The sequence below is a fragment of the Geotrypetes seraphini genome, chromosome 1 (assembly GCF_902459505.1).
Source record: "Geotrypetes seraphini chromosome 1, aGeoSer1.1, whole genome shotgun sequence".
NCBI classification, from domain to species: domain Eukaryota; kingdom Metazoa; phylum Chordata; class Amphibia; order Gymnophiona; family Dermophiidae; genus Geotrypetes; species Geotrypetes seraphini.
The window spans coordinates 5,700,633-5,720,156 of NC_047084.1; the positions used below are offsets into that span (position 1 = coordinate 5,700,633).

Consider the following 19,524-nt stretch of genomic DNA (forward strand, 5'->3'; position numbering starts at 1 on the left):
CTGCTCCTGGCACTTCAGCTGATAAAACAGAACAGAAATATTTATTAAGCAATTCAGCCTTATCAATCTAATCTAATCTAATCTAAACCTTAAGTTTATATACCGCATCATCTCCATGAGAATGGAGCTCGACACGGTTTACAAGAACTTAAAATAGTGGGTAGAGAAGAAGAAAAAGGATTACATGAACTTATGTGTAGAAGGGGGAAGAGAAAGGGGGGAAGGATAGAGCTACAATTTGCTGAAAAGCCAGGTTTTCAGTTGTTTGCGGAATAACTGAAGGGAGCTCAGGTTCCGCAGTGGGGTGGTGAGGTCGTTCCAAAGACCTGTGATTTTGAAGAGAAGGGATTTTCCCAGTTTGCCTGAATAGTGGATGCCGCGTGGAGAGGGGAAGGCTAGTTTAAGCCTTTGGGCAGTTCTGGAGGAGTCGGGACTGGAGGAGTTGAAAGACAGTGGGATAAGAGGAGGCAGGATTCCGTGAATGATCTTGAAAGCCAGGCAGGAACATTTGAAATGGATTCTGGAGATTATTGGGAGCCAATGAAGTTTGGCAAGGAGTGGGGAGACATGGTCAGACTTGCGTTTTGAGAAGATCAGTTTGGCTGCAGTATTCTGGATTAGCTGGAGTCTTAGAATACTTTTTTTTTGATAGATTTAAGTAGATGGCGTTGCAGTAATCTAGTTTGGAGAGGATGATGGATTGGACAAGGATGGCAAAGTGTTGTTGGCTGAAGTAGGATCTAGCTTTCCTCAGCATGTGAAGGCTGAAAAAGCATGATTTTGCCAAGGAGTTGAGGTGGTCATTGAGGGAGAGAGAGGAATCGATAGTGATACCAAGGACCTTGCATGAGAACTCGAGCTGTAGTGTGGGTATCAACTTCTACATATTTCTCCCCTTCACCTTTTAGTCTCACAATGCTACTTTTGCACTTGTTCCTATCACTAATATATCTAAAAAATGTCTTGTCCCCCATTTTACCGTGTCAGCTAATTTTTCTTCCATTTGCATCTTTGCTTTCTTGACCCCTTGACCGTAACTTTTCTAGATATTTTTGCCCGACCTCCTCTTCCTGCGATCTGTTGTAATTTATGAAAGCTAACCTTTTTTTCCTTACTTTCTCAGCTACTACTTTTGAGAACCAAAGCAGCCTTCTTTTCTTTACAAAAAGTTTTATTGCCCTTATAATAGCTCTTTTCAGTTTTGCCCACTGCTTTCCTACTACTTCCAGATGTTCCCATCCAAAGTACAATCAGAACAAAATTAGTTTCTTTTACATTCTAGAACATTTGTTTTTGAATGAGCCCTCTCTACACCTGTCTTAATATTAAACCACACCATGTGGTGATCACTGGATGTCAGATGATCACCCACTAAAACATCAGAAACACTTTTCCTGTTTGTAAGCACTAAGTTCAGTATGGCCCCATCCCACATGGGTTCCGTTACAAACTGCTGGAACAGTTCTCCTTTTAGAGAATCCAGGAGCTCCCTACTTCTAGAAGATCCCGTAATAGGGATATCCCAATCAACATCTGGCATATTAAAATCACCTATTAGTAGTACTTCCCCTTTTACAGCTTGAATCGAGTGTCTCAAAAAGATCAGCTGAGTGAGAATGACATTGAAGTCCCATGACACAGTGGGAGGTTTGAGGGGGGGGGGAAGCTTTGTCAGAAACAAAGTCTATATAAAACAAATAATTAGAAGCTGTTCAGAGATGTACTTAACCTCCCCCCCCCCCACACACACACACATGGTGATTACATGGAAGTAAACTTTTACGGAGTTGGGTTTTAAACCAGACTCAAGATATAGTTTTTGAGAGACAAGAGAAAGGATCTAGGGCCTCGCCCTCACAGACTGCAAACCTATTCCATTTGAAATTATAACACCTCTTAGTGGAATCTTTCCTGGAAGCCAGCAAGTCCCTGCAAATATCCTCTGGTTGTTGAAGGAGTGGGCCAAGATGGGAACTTGATTGTGTTGGTTCTCTTCTTTGTGAGGTCTGCCACTTCTTAAAACCTTGTTCCCCAAAAGATTACCTTGGCAAGAGACATTTGCTAACTTTCTGAGAGTCTGTGCATGCCGATACCTATGGTGAAAAGTTTGGTTGCCATGTCATAAGGGGCCCACACAATGTGCTTTCAACATGCCTTCAGCTCATTTGCAAGCTGGTGAAGCTGTATGGCCTACTCTGTTGGGAGAATGTTCACAAAATCAAGCACACTGCATACCAAATTCTTCAAGCAGATGCTCATGTAGAGCTGGTAAGACTGGTACAGAAAATAAGCATCAACTCTTAAAAACTTTTCTTCCAAAGAATTCCAGAGTGTGAGCATGCCTATCTGAACGAGCTAGTGCTTGGGTTCTCAAGCTTCCAGTTCTTCTGAGAGCAGATTTGACCACTACAAAATGGTGTGGTAGCTGCAGCCTATCAAATCCAGGAACCTTCTAAATTTTATACATAGAGACCACCTTATATAAAATGACCTGCGCAAAAAGTGGGTTTCCTAACTGTTCACCTGTACATTCTTCAGGATGTTGTAAATGCACATGGTCGTAACTTTCTTAGGAGGGAAACCAGTCAAAAACATCCAACACATTAGCCCTGAGCTCACCCTTGACCTCCAACTTAAAATAGAATAGTCTCTGCCATCTCCTGCAAACTACCCCCAAAAAACCAAACCTATAAAAGGAGTCCTGGGTGAGACGTCCTCCTTCGTTGGGGTGGGGAAGGGTCTGCAGGTATGTTCAGGGATCTTTCATCTGAGAAGTCCTCTAGTCCTCTAGCTTAATCTCAGATGCCCAGGAGTGATCTGACTCATGAATATTCCTCATGAAAAAACCTGAATCTGTGCCTGTCTCCGTCTACTGAACACCTGGCCAGGCTATAGACGAGAGTGTTGAGATAAGGTCCTTTCCCTGGACTCCAAATTAGCTTCCTCCTCCAAAGAACTGGAAAGGAGTACCACATTGGTTTGTACAGGCACCGATGCACCACGAAGCACCTGCATCAATGAACAGCATTGGTCTCCAGAATTGGCTGAAGCGGCAAAATATTTAGCAGCAGCATCCTCGATGCTTTAGTGTCATACCATATTAGGATGTGCTCCAGCCCATTCTCAAATGCAAGCATAGGTAAAGGTGTTGTCAGAGCTGGTAGCTCAATGGCAGCCTGTGGAGAAAATGCAGCCGAATTAGAGGTGGGGGTCCCAGCTTTGGGGAGACTAGTGTATCGGCACCTCTTCCACATAGGAAGAGTGGTCTTCATATCGCTGTTTTTCAGTATCACCATTGTTGTTGTTGTCCTTGAGTTCCTGGCACCGATGCTGATGTTCCTTAGCCTTCACTTGATGCCCACCATTGGGATTCCTTGGCGCCGATGAGAACAAAGCAAATTTTCACTGGTCCTTGGGGTCAGATCAGAGTATGCTTGGCTCAAATGGGCACTACCAATACCTGATGTTGAGGGTAGTAGACATTTCCTCAATGCCGATGCATCTTCAACTTGTGGTACAGATCCCAAAGCCCTCTAGGTCAATGGGCCAGACTTCTGCATGTCTACATGCAGAAAAATTTCTCATGCTGGGCCTCTACTCTTTTACATGTATTTCTGCATTTTAGTAGAGTGAATGAGAGGACAAATGACCAAGACCGAGACATAGAAAGCTCCAGCTTTGAATATTAGTCACACACATAGTTCTTCCATAACTTAAACACTTTTTGAAAATGCTGGAAGGTTTCTCAGACATCAGGAAAACTGTTGAAGTGAAAGCAAATAACTCATATGTAAGAAAAAGGAAAAAAAGAAAAAAAAAAAAAAGGAAGAATGCTCCCTCCCCCCCCCTTTTTTTTTTTTTTTTAATAAAAAAAAAAGGGCTCAACCAATGGCTCAGGCCTAAGTGGGTTGGCAAATCACGAAAATAAACCTAAAGAGGGCGGCTAAAAATAGCAAAGAGAAACTTAAAAAAAAAAAGAAAAGAAAAAAGGGCCCTGTTACAATGAAGCGCAGAAAGACGGAAAAGTGAAACAAGAACCACGTCAGAGGCATGAAAAACCCCCATCTGACTGGCTCCATGTAAAATATTAAACTAAGAGTCCTGCATGAGTAGAATGGGCATGAAGTCACCTATGCATGTTTCAAGTTTATTGTTCACTTGATATAGCCCCCATTAAGACTGTCTTAGCAGTTTACAATTATAATTACTAGGCAAGTAGATCCTTCTGAGGGTAATGCAAGAGATGATCACGGCCTGTTCTTAGGATCTGCCTGCATCTGCAACAGTGTACCTGGTGAAAAGATGATTGGCTACCCAAGGCATGAGAAAACAGTAATTCTTATAGTAATTTTAATGTCACAGGATATCAGAAGTGCATCCAGCATAAAAGCCTACAAGGAATATGGCAACAAAGGAACATGAATCCAGAGGCAAACAGAAGTAGAACCTTGAAAGTATAGAAGCACAGGAAATCAGATAGGTGGTCAGCAGCAATAAAACAAGCCTGGAATAATGGCCCAGCAGAGGACAAAACAAGGCGGCATGACAAAAACAGCCGTGCCAAGGGCTGAGAAAATCAGTAAAGAGAAACAGAATTAAGACACTATTATGATGCGGTATATAAACTTAAGGTTTAGATTAGATTAGATGAATAAGCTAGCTGAGCTAGCTGCAGAAGAGGAGCAGCACTTCCTGGAAGGCAGGAGCCTTTCTAATCAAGAGGCACCAGTTTAAGACCAACCTATCTTGACAAATATTTCCTAGTAACCTGGACTGGTTATTAATAGAGACAGGATATTGGGCTTGATGGGTGTCTGACTCAGCAGGGCATTTATGCACTTGATTGGTTTTAAAAGCTCAAAATGTAACCTACCCATTCCAACCCTCCATTATTTATGTCTAATTTTCCTGTTCTAATTCCCTGACAATTGCCAAAATAAAAGGGTTTTTCTATTTTATTTTTTTTAAACTACTTACCAGCTGCACATGTTGCTAAATATTTTTCACTTTTGGAAACTTGTTTTGCAATTAGGTGTGTGCAATTATCATATATCTGTGGAAAGAAAAGCAGATGCAAAATAATTTTGAAACAGTTGGTGAGTTAATCAAAATTGTTTACTTTTAATAAGTGGTTTCTGAAGATAAGCAAAGTTGCACAACTATACTGAATGGCTAGATTCTTTCAGTGTTTTCTGAGGTCGAAAAAGAGATTATGCATTTACCCACTTAAGCTCTTTTCAAGCAAATAGGTGAGACATTCTAGACAAGTGAGATGTATAAAAGCAGTCCACAAAACGCCAGGGTGGGCTTACTGCACCAACCCTCAAGACTGAGGACCCAAAGGCAGAGTCCTGTCTCACCACCATAACCACTCTGTAAAACTGGGCAAACGTGGGTAGAGAGGACCACAAAGCTGCCATGCAAATCTCCTCAAGGGAGAAGGCTCTAGCTTCAGCCAATAAAGAAGTCACACATCTAGAAGAATGCACCTTGATGAAAACAGTAGACTGTTTCCCAGAAAGAATGTATATTGACAAAAGGGTTTCATGGATTCATCTGTAAATCAGGGCCTTGGAAGCGGGAGCGCCCTGCTTGACAGAATGAATCAGCATAAACCAATGGTCAGAAAGACGAAATTCATTTGTGACCTCCAGATAGCAAAGAAAAACTCAGTGCATATCTAGGTTCCTCAAAACATGATCCTGTATCTTTGAACCAGTAGGCTGAAAAACAGGTAAAACAGTCTCCCCAATTAACATGGAAGGCCAAAACCATCTTCGGCAGAAAGGAAAGAACAGTGTGCAAGGAAATCCCCCATCTCCAAGATCCGAAGGAACAGGTCACTGCAAGAAAGAGCCTGCAGTCCGGAGACATGCCTTGCTGACGAACAGCGATGAGAAAGATCGTCTTCAGCATCAAGTCCAAGAGGGACTCATTCCGAAGGTGCTCAAAGGGAGTCTTGGAAAGACTAGACAGCACCAGGTTGAGGTTCCATGAAGGGAATGGCAGAGTAAATCGGTAGTCTAATGCGAAGAACCCCTTTCAGAAATCTGGCCACGTCAGGGCGAGACGCCAAAGATGAAGGACAACCCTCGGCTTGGACCCAAATGGATGCTGCAGTGAAGCCTCGATCAAGACTAGCTTGGAGAAAGGCCAGTACTACTGAAAAGGGAGTAGAATATGGCTTTTTCTTGGACTGAAGCACACCAAGCTGGAAAGCCTTCCGTGTAGTAGTGTAAGCAGATATAGCAGTCGACTGCTTAGACATGAGAAAAATGGCAAGGACCACATCAGAAAAGTTCTTGTGGCCTAAAGCTGAAACATCAACAGAGCCAAGTGACCTGGGTCCTCAACGCAGACTGAACTCGCAATGTAGGTCAGGATGGATGTTCAATGGAAGGCCTCGACCCTGGTGAAGATGCAACAGTGTTGCGTACCACGGCCAGCAAGGCCAGACTGGAGCCACCAGAAGGATACGGCCCAGATGGTCTGTGATTCTCCGGAAGACTCAGCCTATCGTAGGTCAAGAAGGAAAGACATACATACAGGAAGACACCATGAGGCTACAGCTGCACCAGAGCATCAAAACCCTTGATTCCGAGCTTGGATCTTTGACTGAAGAATCTATCTACCTTCATGTTCTTCGCTTGCAACTGGGTTTGGCCCCGCTTTGATCTCATGGCTACGGCGGTTTCACTGTACTCGCTGTCAGCCATTCCCTTGGTATTTTTAAAGAGAACTTATTGCAGGCCTTCTCGCGCTGAAACACGACCGTGTTGAGTCTGTTTTAAAATAAAAAGCACCATCTGGTCTCCGTTGTTGTTTTCATGTCCCTCACTGTTGTGAAGGAAGTTCTCCTGTTTGTTTTCTGAACTTGCCTGGCAACTGACATAGGCTACTGTTGATGAGTTGCAGAGAAGACTCTGACCGCGTGGCTCTCCAGAGTCTTCTACAAGCGCATTAGTCAGCTGAATGGCTCCAAACTCCAACCGTACCATTTCCACTGAAAAGGTGCCTAATACCCTTGAATGGGATGCCGAGTGCAGTGGGCTCCCTAGACCCAAAGGCTGGCATCTGTCAGCACCACAACCTAGGAAGCAACCCACAGTGGTATGCCCTTACATAGTGATTGTAAGGGATGCCACCAATCACACTGGCCTGAGCCTCCAGAGATCAGGGAAGACAGGTCTGTAATGCATCCTTGTGAGTAGCCCAGTGAGAAAGTAAGACATACTGGAACCACATCCAACGGGGCAGCCATGGATCCCAGGACCTGAAGATAGTCCCACGCCGAAGGAGCTGTTGAAGTGAAAAATCCGGAAATGCAGAGACTGTGTGCTCCTGGAAGACAGACGCAGCCCGCAGCTACGTGCAAGAGAACACCAAGGTATTCCAAGACTGCGTGTGTGAGAGATCGCCCATTCTGTAATTCACAGTCCAACCAAGGATCAGCACCTGGATCACCTGAGCCAAGTGGCGTAGCAAAGCAGGGGGGGGCTGCCACCCCTCCTCCTCTTCTCCCACTGCCGCACATGCTTGCCCCTTCCCTTGTACCTTTTTAACTTTGGCGCAAGCAGCCACCAACTTACTTCCCGCTTTGGCTTCAGCACTCTCTCCTAGGTCAAGGTGATGGTTCTGGTGGCACATCTCCGCTCCCTGGGGATCCTGGTCCATCCGTAACTGGATGACTGGCTGATCCAGGATTCCTCTCTGGCTGAAGGAATCCAGGTGGTCTAGCAGGTAGTTCACTTGCTGCAGTGTCTGCGTTGGGTGATCAACCTTCGGAAGAGTCACTTGGAGTACACCCAGAATTTGAAGTACCTGAGGGTCTGCTTTCATACGGGCCAGAACAAAGTGTTCCTCCCAGTGTCCTGTCGGGAGAAGATTCAGAATGCTATCAGGGACCTGCTGGCCAATCCGACCCCGATGGCCTGGCAGTATATCCAGGTCCTGGGGCTCATGGTGTCGATGATCGATGTAGTACCGTATGCCAGAGCCAGACTAAGTTCTGTGCAGGAGGCTCTGTTGTCCCAATGGAATCTGCAGCGGGACCCATTGCTTGCCCTCCTTCCCTGGACAGCTGTGGCAGCACGCAGCAGCATGTGGTAGTGGTTGCCTATTGCTAGCCAGGGGCTAGCTAGATTTCGGACTGGGTGACTGTCAACGAGCGCAAGTCTCTCCAGTGGTGGTGGTGGTGGTGGGCAGTTTGCATGTCTGTTCCAGTATAGGGCCCATGGGCATCCTCGGAGTGCAAGTGGCCAATCAATCGCTTGGAGCTGAGGGCGATTCGGCTGGCCTTCCTGCATTTCCAGGGTCATCTCCATCACTGAACTATCCAAGTGTTCTTGGACAATGCCAGGCCGGGGGCTTATGCCAACCGTCGGGGGGGGGGGGGCACGAGAAGTCCCTCTCCAAGTGGGGAGGCTCGGTTGCTCTTCTGCTGGGCAGAATGACACCTGGATGCGCTGTCCGCGGTTCATGTGGCTGGCATGGACAACGTTCAGGCAGACTTTCTCGCTTGCCAGATGCTGGATCGCAGAGAGTGGTCTCTCTCCTGGAAAGTATTTGAGTGCATAGTTCACCGAAGGGGGCCTCAGTGTTCGATCTCATGGCAACTTCAGCGAACAAGAAAGCCGTTTGGTTTTACAGTCACCTTCGAGAGGCCGGCAGCAACGGCCTAGATGCTCTGGTGCAGCCCTAGCCCCAGGAGAGTCTCCTTTACTCTTTCTCTCCATTGGCCATGATAGGGTATCTGCTGTGTCAGAGAGCAGAGTATGGGGGGGGGGGGATTATCCTTGTGGCTCCCGATTGGCTGAGGTGACCGTGGTATGCCAACTTGGTTCGGCTCTGGTGGGGTCAAGGGCTGCAGTTGCCTCATCACCCTTGTCTCCTCACACAAGAGACAATTGCTCTGCAGGATCCGGACCGCTTTGGTCTTACAACATGGCTTTTGAGCACGCAGCCTTGACTGCTTGGGGCTACTCTTCTACTTGGAGCTACATTGCTGTACAGCAAACGCAAATTCATGGTGGCGGCTTACACGAAGGCTTGACAGTGCTACAAAGCATGGTGCACCAGCCAACAAGAGGATTCTTCTTCCCTCTCGGTTCCCCGAGTGTTGGAGTTTCTGCAGGATGGGTTGAAAAAGGGCCTTGCAGTGGTTTCACTATGGGTTCACATTGCGAGTCTTTCCTGCATGGGCCCTCTGGCCTTGAGGGGCGCCTTGGCGGTTCATCTGGATGTGGTCTGCTTTCTTTGGGGCATGCCTCCCTTGTACCACATCAAATCTGAATCTGTTTCTCCACTCCCTGGTTTGCCTGCCTAGGGATGATCATTAGTGATGACATGAAGGTTGCAAATCAAGTGGAGAAGGCTTCCTCCAGGGCAAGGCAAGTGATGGGTTGTATCCGTAGAGGTTTTATCAGCAAGAGACCTGAAGTCATGATGCCGCTATACAGGTCCATGGTGAGGCCTCATTTGGAATACTGTGTTCAATTCTGGAGACCACACTACCGGAAAGATGTGCTGAGAATCGAGTTGGTTCAGCGTATGGCCACTAGGATGGTCTTGGGGCTCAAGGATCTCACGTATGAAGAAAGACTGAATAAACTACGGCTGTACTCACTTGAGGAATGAAGAGAGAGGGGAGACATGATTGAGACGTTTAAGTATATCACGGGCCGTATCGAGTCGGAAGAAGATATCTTCTACCTCAAGGGACCCTCGACCACCAGGGGGCATCTGCTGAAAATCAGGGGAGGGAAGTTCCATAGCGACTACAGAAAATACTTCTTCACTGAAAGAGTAGTGGATCATTGGAACAAACTCCCACTGCAGGTGATTGAGGCCAACAGCGTGACAGATTTTAAGAAAAAAATGGGATATTCACATGGGATCCCTAAGGGAGTAAAATCAGGGGGGCAGGTATTTAGAATGGGCAGACTTGGTGGGCTATGGCCCTTTTCTGCCGTCTTTTTCTATGTTTCTTTGTTTCTATGTTTCTATGAGCCTTTGGAGCAGGCCTCCTTGATGGATCTCACTATCAAGACTGTGTTCCTTTTGGCGGTCATTTTGGCTCGGAGAGTTTTGGAGCTCCAGGCTCTTTATTTATTTAAGCATTTATATACCACTTATAGTCTAAGTGGTTTACATTTAGGTACTCAAGCATTTTTCCCATTCTGTCCCGGCAGGCTCACACTCTATCTAATGTACCTGAGGCAATGGGGTATGACTTGCCCAGGGTCACAAGTAATAGTGTAGGATTTGAACCCACAACCTCAGTGGTGCTGAGGATGTGGCTCTAACCACTGCAACACACACTCTTTCTTGTCTGGATCCTTTCCTGCATATTACGGATTCCACAGTGCTCTTGTGTATGGTTCCTTTCTTCCAAAAGCGGTGTCTGCCTTCCATGTAAATCAGGAAAACCGGCTTCCGGCGTTTGTTCCTTCCAGTTTGAAGGCCCAGGACCGGGTGCTGTGGTCCCTAGATGTCCGCAAGCTTTGCAGGTACCGAGTTTCGTCTCTAGGACCACCTATTTATTTTGGTGGGTCCTGCACGTAAAGGCAGGTCTGCTTTTAAGGCTACTATTTTGAGATGGTTTCAAGCTGCTATTTCTATGGCTTATGTGGCGGCATGAAAGAAGCCACCCCTTGGGGTGCAGGCTCATTCAACCAGAAGAATTGCCTCCTCCTGGGCTGAATCATCGGCTGTGTCTCCGGATGAGATTTGCAGGACTGCTACATGGTCCTCCTTGCACACCTTCACCAAATTTTACAGGGTTGATATGGCAGCCAAGCGGGATGCCACTTTTGGTGCCTTGGTGTTGGCAGCGAACTCATAGCTTTCACCCTTATGTTTTTGGGACTGCTCCGTTATATCCCACTAGTCTTGGAATAAAGGGGCATTGTACAAGAACGAAAGATTAGGTTCTTACCTTTGCTAATCTTCTTTCTTGTAAATCCTCCCTTTATTCCTGGAACCCGCCCTATATCTATATGATTCCCTGACTGCCTGTCTTGAGGTACTGGTAAGTTCGATTTGAGTTTCGGACCAGCCTTTCTAAACATGCCATCTGACTGGACTTATATATATATATATATATATATATATAAGCAGACATGCTTGTAGAAACTAGAAGTTTTGAGTCGACCGCACCGCGCATGCCTTCCCGCTCAGTGAAGGGCGTGTCTCCTCAGTTCAGATAGCTAGCAGAGAAGCCAACCAGGGGAGGTGGGTAGGTTGTGAGAATAGCTGCCTGTTGTCCCTGGATAATATCCGTTACGGTAAGTAACTGTGCTTTATCCCAGGACAAGCAGGCAGCCTATTCTCACATATTGGTGACCTCCAAGCTAACCAGAATGGGATGGTGGGAGTGTTGGCAATTTAGGAAAATAAATTTTGTAATACTGTCTGGCCAAACTGGCCATCCCATCTGGAGAAAACATCCAGACAATAGTGAGAAGTGAAAGTATGAATCGAGGACCAAGTAGCAGCCTTGCAAAATTTCCTCAATAGGCTACTGAAGCTGCCATTGCTCTGACTTTATGGGCTGTGACTCTACTGTGTAGGGGTAATCCAGCCTGGGCATAGCAGAATGAGATACAAGCAGCCATCCAGTTGGAGATGGTACGCTTAGAGATGGGATGTCCCAACTTGTTTGGATCGAAGGAGACAAAAAGTTGAGTAGTTCTGTGTGGTTTGGTGCGTTCCAAATAGAAGACCAAAGCATGTTTACAGTCCAGAGTATGAAGAGATGATTCTCCAGAATGTGAATGAGGCTTTGGAAAGAACACTGGAAGAACAATGAATTAGTTAAGATGAAATTCTGAAACCACTTTAGGGAGGAATTTAGGATGAATACGAAGGACCACCTTGTCATGATGGAAAGGTGATGAGTGAAAGGTGGATCAGCAACTAAAGCTTGCAGCTCACTGACTCTTCAAGCAGAAGTGACGGCAATGAGAAACACCACTTTCCAAGTGAGATACTTCAGATGAGCCGTAGACATTGGTTCAAATAGAGGCTTCATCAATTGAGCAAGGACAACATTGAGGTCTCAAACCACAGGAGGCGGTTTGAGAGGAGGTTTGACATTGAAAAGTCCTTTCATGAATCTGGAAACCACTGGATGAGCAGAGAGGGGTTTCCCTTTAATAGGCTGATGGAAAGCCATAATTGCACTGAGATGGACTCGGATCGATGTAGACTTGAGGCCAGAAGTGAATAAATGCAAAACGTAATCCAAAACAGAAGATAAGGAGGAATGTTGAGGCTCCTTTTCATGAGAAAAACACCATGTAGAAAATCTAGTCCATTTTTGGTGATAGCATTGTCTAGTGGTAGGTTTCCTAGAAGCCTCTAAAATGTCTCTGACAGGTTGAGAAAACTGAAGAGGAGTCATGTTGAGAGGTACCAAGCTGTCAGGTGTAGAGACTGCAGGTTGGGATGAAGCAGAGATCCCTGACTCTGTGTAAGCAGAGAAGGAAAAACTGGTAGAAGGTATGGCTCTCTGTTGCTGAGTTGAAGTAGAAGGGAGTACCAAGGTTGCCTCGGCCACCAAAGAGCAATCAGAATCATGGTGGCATGATCGTTCTTCAACTTGAGCAGAGTCTTGAGAATGAGAGGGAATGGAATCCATTACTTCAAGTTGAAATGTAATTCTTGTTTTAGTTTGGATGTAATCCGCCTTGAACCGCAAGGTAATGGCGGAATAGAAATCACTAATGTAATGTAATGTAATGGAGGGAATGCATAGAGAAGGAATGCATAGAGAAGAGATTCGTCCATTCCAGAAGAAAAGCATCTGCCTCGAGGTGATGAGGAGAGTATATCTTGGAGCAGAACTGAGGCAGTTTGTAGTTGTGGGGAGCTGCAAAGAGGTCTATCTGAGGCGTTCCCCAGTGTGAAAAAATGTGAAGAGGCGAGGAATGGAGTGTCCATTCGTGAGGTTGCAGAAGACGACTCAAGTTGTCCGCCCAGCAATTTTTCGCTCCTTGGATGTAGACATCTTTGAGGAAGATGTTGTGGCTGATTGCCTAGTCCCAAACCTTCAGAGCTTCTTGATAAAGGGAGGCAGATCCCATCCCTCCCTGTTTGTTGACATAATACATGGCAACTTGGTTGTCCATCCGAATGAGGACAACCTGGTCGTGAAGAAGATGTTGAAAAGTTTTGAGAGCCTTGAAAATCTCTCTGAGTTCCAACAGACTGATGTGACATTGACGATCCGTACTGGTCTAGTGGCCTTGTGTACGGAAACCATCAAGATGAGAGCCCAAAGTGTAGGTCGAATAATTTATCATGAGGACCTTCTGATAAGGGGGCGTTTTGAAAAAACAAGCCTCTGGAGAGATTGGAAGAGAGCATCCACCAACAGAGAGACTGCATCAAAAAAGGAGTGACTTATGTGCCAAGAAAGTGGGTCGCAAACTTGCGTCCATTGAGAAGCCAGGGTCCACTGAGGAATTCTAAGGTGAAGTCTGGCAAAAGGAGTCACGTGTACTGTGGAGGCCATGTGACCTAGTAGTACCATCATGTGTCTCGCTGAGATGGAAGAGCTGGAAGACACTGTATGACAGAGTTGAAGGAGAGCTTCCAGACGTTGTTGCGGAAGGAATGCTCTGAGCTGGATAGTATCCAGAACAGCTCCGATGAATTGTAGATTCTGTGAGGGTTGAAGTTGGGATTTGGGAAAGTTGATTTCGAATCCCAAACTTTGTAGGAACCACATAGTCCATTGGGTCACTACAATAACCCCCTGTGATGTTGAATCTTTGATGAGCCAGTCATCTAGGTAGGGAACTACCCGAAGATCATAGTTCCTTAGAGCTGCGGCTATCACTACCAGGCACTTGGTGAACATACTGGGGGAGGAAGCGAGGCCAAAAGGGCAGCACTTCGTATTGATAATGCAGATTCCCCACCCGAAATCTGAGGTATTGACGGGAGGACAGATGAATGGGAATATGAGTGTAGGCCTCCTTGAAATCCAGAGAGCATAACCAGTCGTTCTGATCTAGAAGAGGATAAAGAGATGCCAGGGACAACATTCAAAATTTTTCTTTGACTAAAAATTTGTTGAGAGCCCTGAGATCCAGAATAGGTCGCAGATTGCCCGTCTATTTCGGAACAAGGAAGTAACGGGAGTAAAACCCCCAGTTCTGCTGTTCCAAAGGAACTGGTTCGATGGCATGGAGACGAAGCAGAGCTTGAGCTTCCTGAAGAGCTTCCAGAGGGTGTGATAGGACAGAGCACGATATTGGGGTTCAAGAAAGGATTAGTTAAATTCCTGAAGGAAAAAGGGATGGAAGGGTATAGATAGAAGAATACTATACAGGTCCTGGACCTGATGGGCCACCGCGTGAGCGGACTGCTGGGCATGATGGACCTCTGGTCTGACCCAGCAGAGGCAATGCTTATGTTCTTATGTTCTTAAGAAGAAGGGCGGTCTGGGATGGACTCTTGGAGGAAGCTCTGGTGGAACCTGAGTGAAATGAAGAGAGTATCCTTCCCTGATGATGGACAGCACCCAGAGGTTGGATGTAATTGTCATCCATCGGAGGTAAAAATGATGGAGATGACCTCCTATAGGGGGGAAGAGAAGTCAGAAACAGAACGGTGGAGGTTATGCTCTGTGTTAAACAGTAAAAAAGGCTGGGTAGCCTTAGGTGCAGCAGATGGTTGAGATTTTTGTTGCTTCTGAGGCTGCTGTTTCTTAGGAGGAGGGCGAGTGTAAGGAGCAAAACACCTCTGGTAAATGGGAGGAGGGCGTGTAGGCTTGGCAGGAGCTGGCTTTGGCTTAGGTCTCTGACAATAGAAGCAAAGGATTTTTCATGTTCAGACAATTTCTTGTGGCTGCCTCGATAAATTCATCGAAGAGGTCATTGCCAGCACAAGGAATATTAGCCAAGCGGACCTGAAGATTAGGATCCATGTCAATGGTACGAAGCCAGGCAAGGCGATGCATTGCTACAGAACAAGCAGCTGCCCGGGCAGACAACTCAAAGGCATCATAAGACGACTGAAGGAGATGTAATCTGAGTTGTGATAGAGAAGCGATGACTTCCTGAAATTTAAAGTGCTTCTGAGTATCTAAATAAGTAAGGAATTTAGGCAAAAGAGCAATAAGGAGCTCAAAATAAGTGACAAAATGAAAATTATAATTGAGGACTTTAGAGGACATCATGGCATTTTGATAGATGCGACGTCCAAATTTGTCCATAGTTTTCTCTTCTCTTCCAGGAAGAATGGTAGCATGAACCTTGGAAGGATGGGATCTTTTCAAGGAAGATTCCACAAGTAGGGATTGTGAGATAGCTGTGAATTCTCAAACCCTTTACAATGGAGAATTTTATACCTGGAGTCTAATTTTCCTGGAACAGCTGGAATTGCATAAGGAGTCTCCAGGTATCTGGTAAAAGTTTGAGACAAAAGCTTGTGAATAGGAAGCTTAAGTGACTCTGCTGGAGGTTAAGAACATAAGCATCACCTCTTCTTAGTCAGACCATGGGTCCATCACGCCCAGCCGCCCCCCCAGGTCCATGACCTGTAAGTGATCTTTTTACCTAAAACATTTTATTCCCTAATCATTTAATATCCTGTATAGTAACCATCTAAATATACCCTTCAATCCCCTTTTCCTTCAGGAAATCATCCAATCCCTTTTTGAAACCCAATATCGTACTCTGTCTTACCACCTCCTCTGGAAGCACATTCCAGGTATCCATCACCCTTTGAGTGAAGAAGAACTTCCTAGCATTTGTTCTGAATCTGTCACCTTTCAGTTTTTTTTGAATGCCCTCTTGTTTTTGTTGCCCCCGCTAGTCTGAAGAATCTGTCCCTCTCTACCTTCTCTATCCCCTTCATGATCTTATAAGTTTCTATCATGTCCCCTCTAAGTCTCCGCTTCTCCAGGGAAAAGAGCCCCAGCCTCTCCAGCCTTTCAGCATATGAAAGGTTTTCCATGCCTTTTATCATCCTTGTTGCTCTTCTCTGGATCCTCTCGAGTATCGCCATATCCTTCTTAAGGTACGATGACCAGTACTGAACGCAGTACTCCAGATGCGGACACATTATCGCCCGATACAGTGGCAGGATAACTTCCTTCGTTCTGGTCGTGAAACCTTTTTTGATAATGCCCAGCATTCTGTTTGCCGCCTTTGAGGCCGCTGCGCATTGTGCCGCCGTTTTCATTGTTTTGTCCACCAAAACCCCCCAAGTCCCTTTCCAGTTTGCCTTCCCCCAGTACCATCCCCCCCCATCGTGTAGTTATACATCAGGTTTCCTTTTCCTAGGTGCAAAACTTTACATTTCTCTACATTGAAGTTCATCTGCCATTTATTTGCCCACTCACTCAGATTATTCAGGTCCTTTTGCAGTTCTTTACATTCCTCCATAGTTTTAACCCTACTGGAGTTTTGCGTCGTTCGCGAATTTTATAACTTCGCACTTCGTCCCTACTTCCAGGTCATTAATGGATATGTTGAACAGCAGCGGTCCCAGCACTGACCCCTGCGGGATGCCACTCGTGACCCTTTTCCAGTCAGAGTAGTGTCCCTTTACTCCTACCCTCTGTTTCCTGTCCACCAGCCAATTTCTGATCCATCTGTGCACGTCCCCTTCCATCCCGTGGTTCCACAGTTTCCTTAGTAGGCGCTCATGGGGTACCTTGTCGAAGGCTTTTTGGAAGTCCAGATATACGATGTCTATGGGGTCACTTTTGTCCAATTGTTCGCTTATCCCCTCAAAGAAGTGCAAAAGGTTCGTTTGGCATGATCTTCCTTTACAGAAACCATGCTGGCTTGTTCTCATCGGTTTATTTTTTTCTTTACGCTCGCCGATACTGTCTTTGATCAATGATTTGGCCATCTTCCCCGGAACCGAGGTTAAGCTCACCGGTCTGTAGTTCCCTGGGTCGCCTCTCGATCCTTTTTTGAAGATAGGTGTAACATTCGCTACCCTCCAGTCCTCCGGGATTACCCCTGTTTTCAAGGATAGGTTGCAAATCCGCTGAGTAGCTCCACTGTTTCGTCTCTGAGCTCTTTCAGTATTCTTGGGTAAATTCCGTCTAGGCCTGGAGATTTATCAGTTTTTAATCTATCTATCCGTTTGAATACGTCCTCGAGGCTTACCTCCATGCATGAAAATTTTTCTCCTTGATCCCCCTTGAAGTTTTTTCTGGTTCCGGCATGTTGGATGTGTCCTCTTTTGTGAAGACCGATGAGAAGAACGTGTTTAATCTGTCCGCCACCTCTTCTTCCTCCATTACCACTTCCTTCCTGTCTCCCTCATCCAGAGGTCCCACCTCTTCCCTTGCTGGCTGTTTTCCTTTCACATAACAGAAGAATGGTTTAAAATTCCGTGCCTCCCTAGAAAGTCTCTCTTCATACTCTTTTTTTGCTTTTCTGACCATGCGGTAACATTCTTTTTGATGTTTCCTATGCTCTTTCCAATTTTCCTCGGTTTTATCTTTTTCCACTTCAAGATACTCCTTAGAGTATTTGGAACCAGCATCCAATTGAAGGTTCAAGTCCACAGTCATCTGACGAAGAAAAGAGGAGAAAGATAGCTGATCCGGTAATGCCTTGCCTCGAGAAGGACTCGAGGACGTCGAGGCAGCCTGTGTCGAAGATGAAGCTTCAGCTGGAAAAAAGGTATCAAGGTATCAAAAGAATAGGGAGACTTGGACGAGGCAAGTGAAACCGCCGAGTCCTCGAGGTGTGGAAGTGGAGACCTCGAACGAGGACTCGGCGGTCTAGTAGAAGTAGGTATAGATAGAGGCTTCGTTGAAGAAGGTCACTCCTTAGAAGAAGAACTATGCCTGGAAGGATGCCTTGATGAAGGTCTTGATCGTCGGTGAGAACGGTGCTTAGAAGCAGATCTCGAAGATCGAGGAGACTTCGCCTCGCAAAGGGAAGCAGCCGATGCTACCAAAGAATGGATAGGACTGGAGGCTGTGGATCGAAGCTCCAGAGGCTTGATAGAGGAACCTCGATGCACTCCCAAAGATTATACTCCTTGTATAGAGTGTGAGTATTCCTGCCGATGCACTTGCAAAGAATCTGTTCCTTGCTTCATGTGCTTAGATGCCAGACCAGACACTCGCAGAGACTCTGCTCTCTGCATAGAGTGTGAAGACTCAGACTGAGGCATAGGAAGAGGCTCGACCTCGCAGGAGTCTGCAGAATGCCCAGGCTGGATTAGAGTAGCTAGCTTCAGTCCCATTTTGGTAAGGAACTGAACAAATTGCTGCTCTAACATGGTCTGGAAAGAAGCCGGCAAGGATGGATCCGCATCTGAAACCGAACCACCTGCCTTGGCTGGAGGCTCCACCGAGGCAGTGGAAATGTGCTTCGACTTAGAATCCTAGGTACCTTAAGCACCACAGGTGGAACTGTCTGCTGAGCTATCTGACCTGAGGAAACAGAAGGAGATAAAGCAGACGTCGTCGAGGAAAGAGCCGCTGCAAACGAAGAAGGTCTGATGATGCTCGAGGTCGAAGCAGTGGAGGCAGGAGGACCTTCGGTCGAAGGCGAGACCAAGGTTGGCTTTGGAGTCGAATAAGTGGTCAAAACCATTTGGAAGAGCTTCTCCACTGAAAGTAGACAACGTTTAGGAGCTCGAGGTTGAAGAGTAGCTCAGCGTTCGCACGACTTAGGATTATGTTGTGGCCCAAGGCACTTGAGGCACCTGGTGTGTGGGTCTGTAAGAGAAATTGCACGCTGACACTGGCTACACTTCTTGAAGCCTATCGCTGGCCGGGACATAGAAGGAAAAACAGCCACAAGGTTGAAGCCCCTGGGCTGCGGCCGAGCGGCCTGCCCCGGCAGCCGAACGGAAGAAAAATTTCTAGTTTAAAAAAAGAAATAAAGTACAGCGATTCGTGAATAAAAATAACACAAACCACAGTGAGAGAAGGCAAAAAGAGAGAAAGATAAACGCAGAGTCAAAGCTGGACTTCTCGGCTCCACGGAAAACGGAGAACTAAGGAGACCTACGCTGGGCGGGAAGGCACACGTGCGGTCAACTCGAAACTTCTAGTTTCTACAAGCAAGTCTGCTTGCAAGGCTTCCGTCGCTGATGTCACCCATATATATATAAATTTTTTTTTATGGGGGGGGGTCCCTAGTTCAAGTGCCACCTTCAGACAGTAAAATCAAATGGAGCTGTAAACGCATTCTTAAGTACAAGTCATACTTAAGTAGGGCATCTGTAACTAGGGGACTGCCTGTATTGCATCACAATCATTTCACAAAAGCCATAATAAATTCTATACAGGGTTCCCAATTTGTCTGTCTTTTCTGAATTCATTCTCCCTTGAAGGCACTGCAATCCCAGGGAAGAAATTTACAGATTACAGCAATTGGTCTTCATGCCTGTTTAGATTCAACTCATTTGCCAGTGGTCTATTTGAGGATTTTGTAGCAAAAGTAAGCTATGTCCACTTTTTGCAACTGTGCTCATTGCTTCAAAAAGAACAGTTAAACACTGAGCAACAGATTAGTAAATGCCTCAGAAAAACTT

At 46.0% G+C, this 19,524-nt stretch overlaps 1 protein-coding gene across 3 annotated transcripts in view; it reads right to left on the reverse strand.

Annotated features, from left to right (window-relative positions):
- The window catches only part of SLF1 (SMC5-SMC6 complex localization factor 1), a 205,245-nt gene that overhangs the window by 165,770 nt on the left and 19,951 nt on the right, over positions 1–19,524 (reverse strand). For all 3 annotated transcript variants that reach the window (XM_033918723.1, XM_033918643.1, XM_033918557.1), the window contains exon 4: positions 4,978–5,053. In XM_033918723.1, coding sequence (XP_033774614.1) covers positions 4,978–5,053 — 76 coding nt within the window. The remainder of the gene's footprint in view (positions 1–4,977; positions 5,054–19,524) is intronic.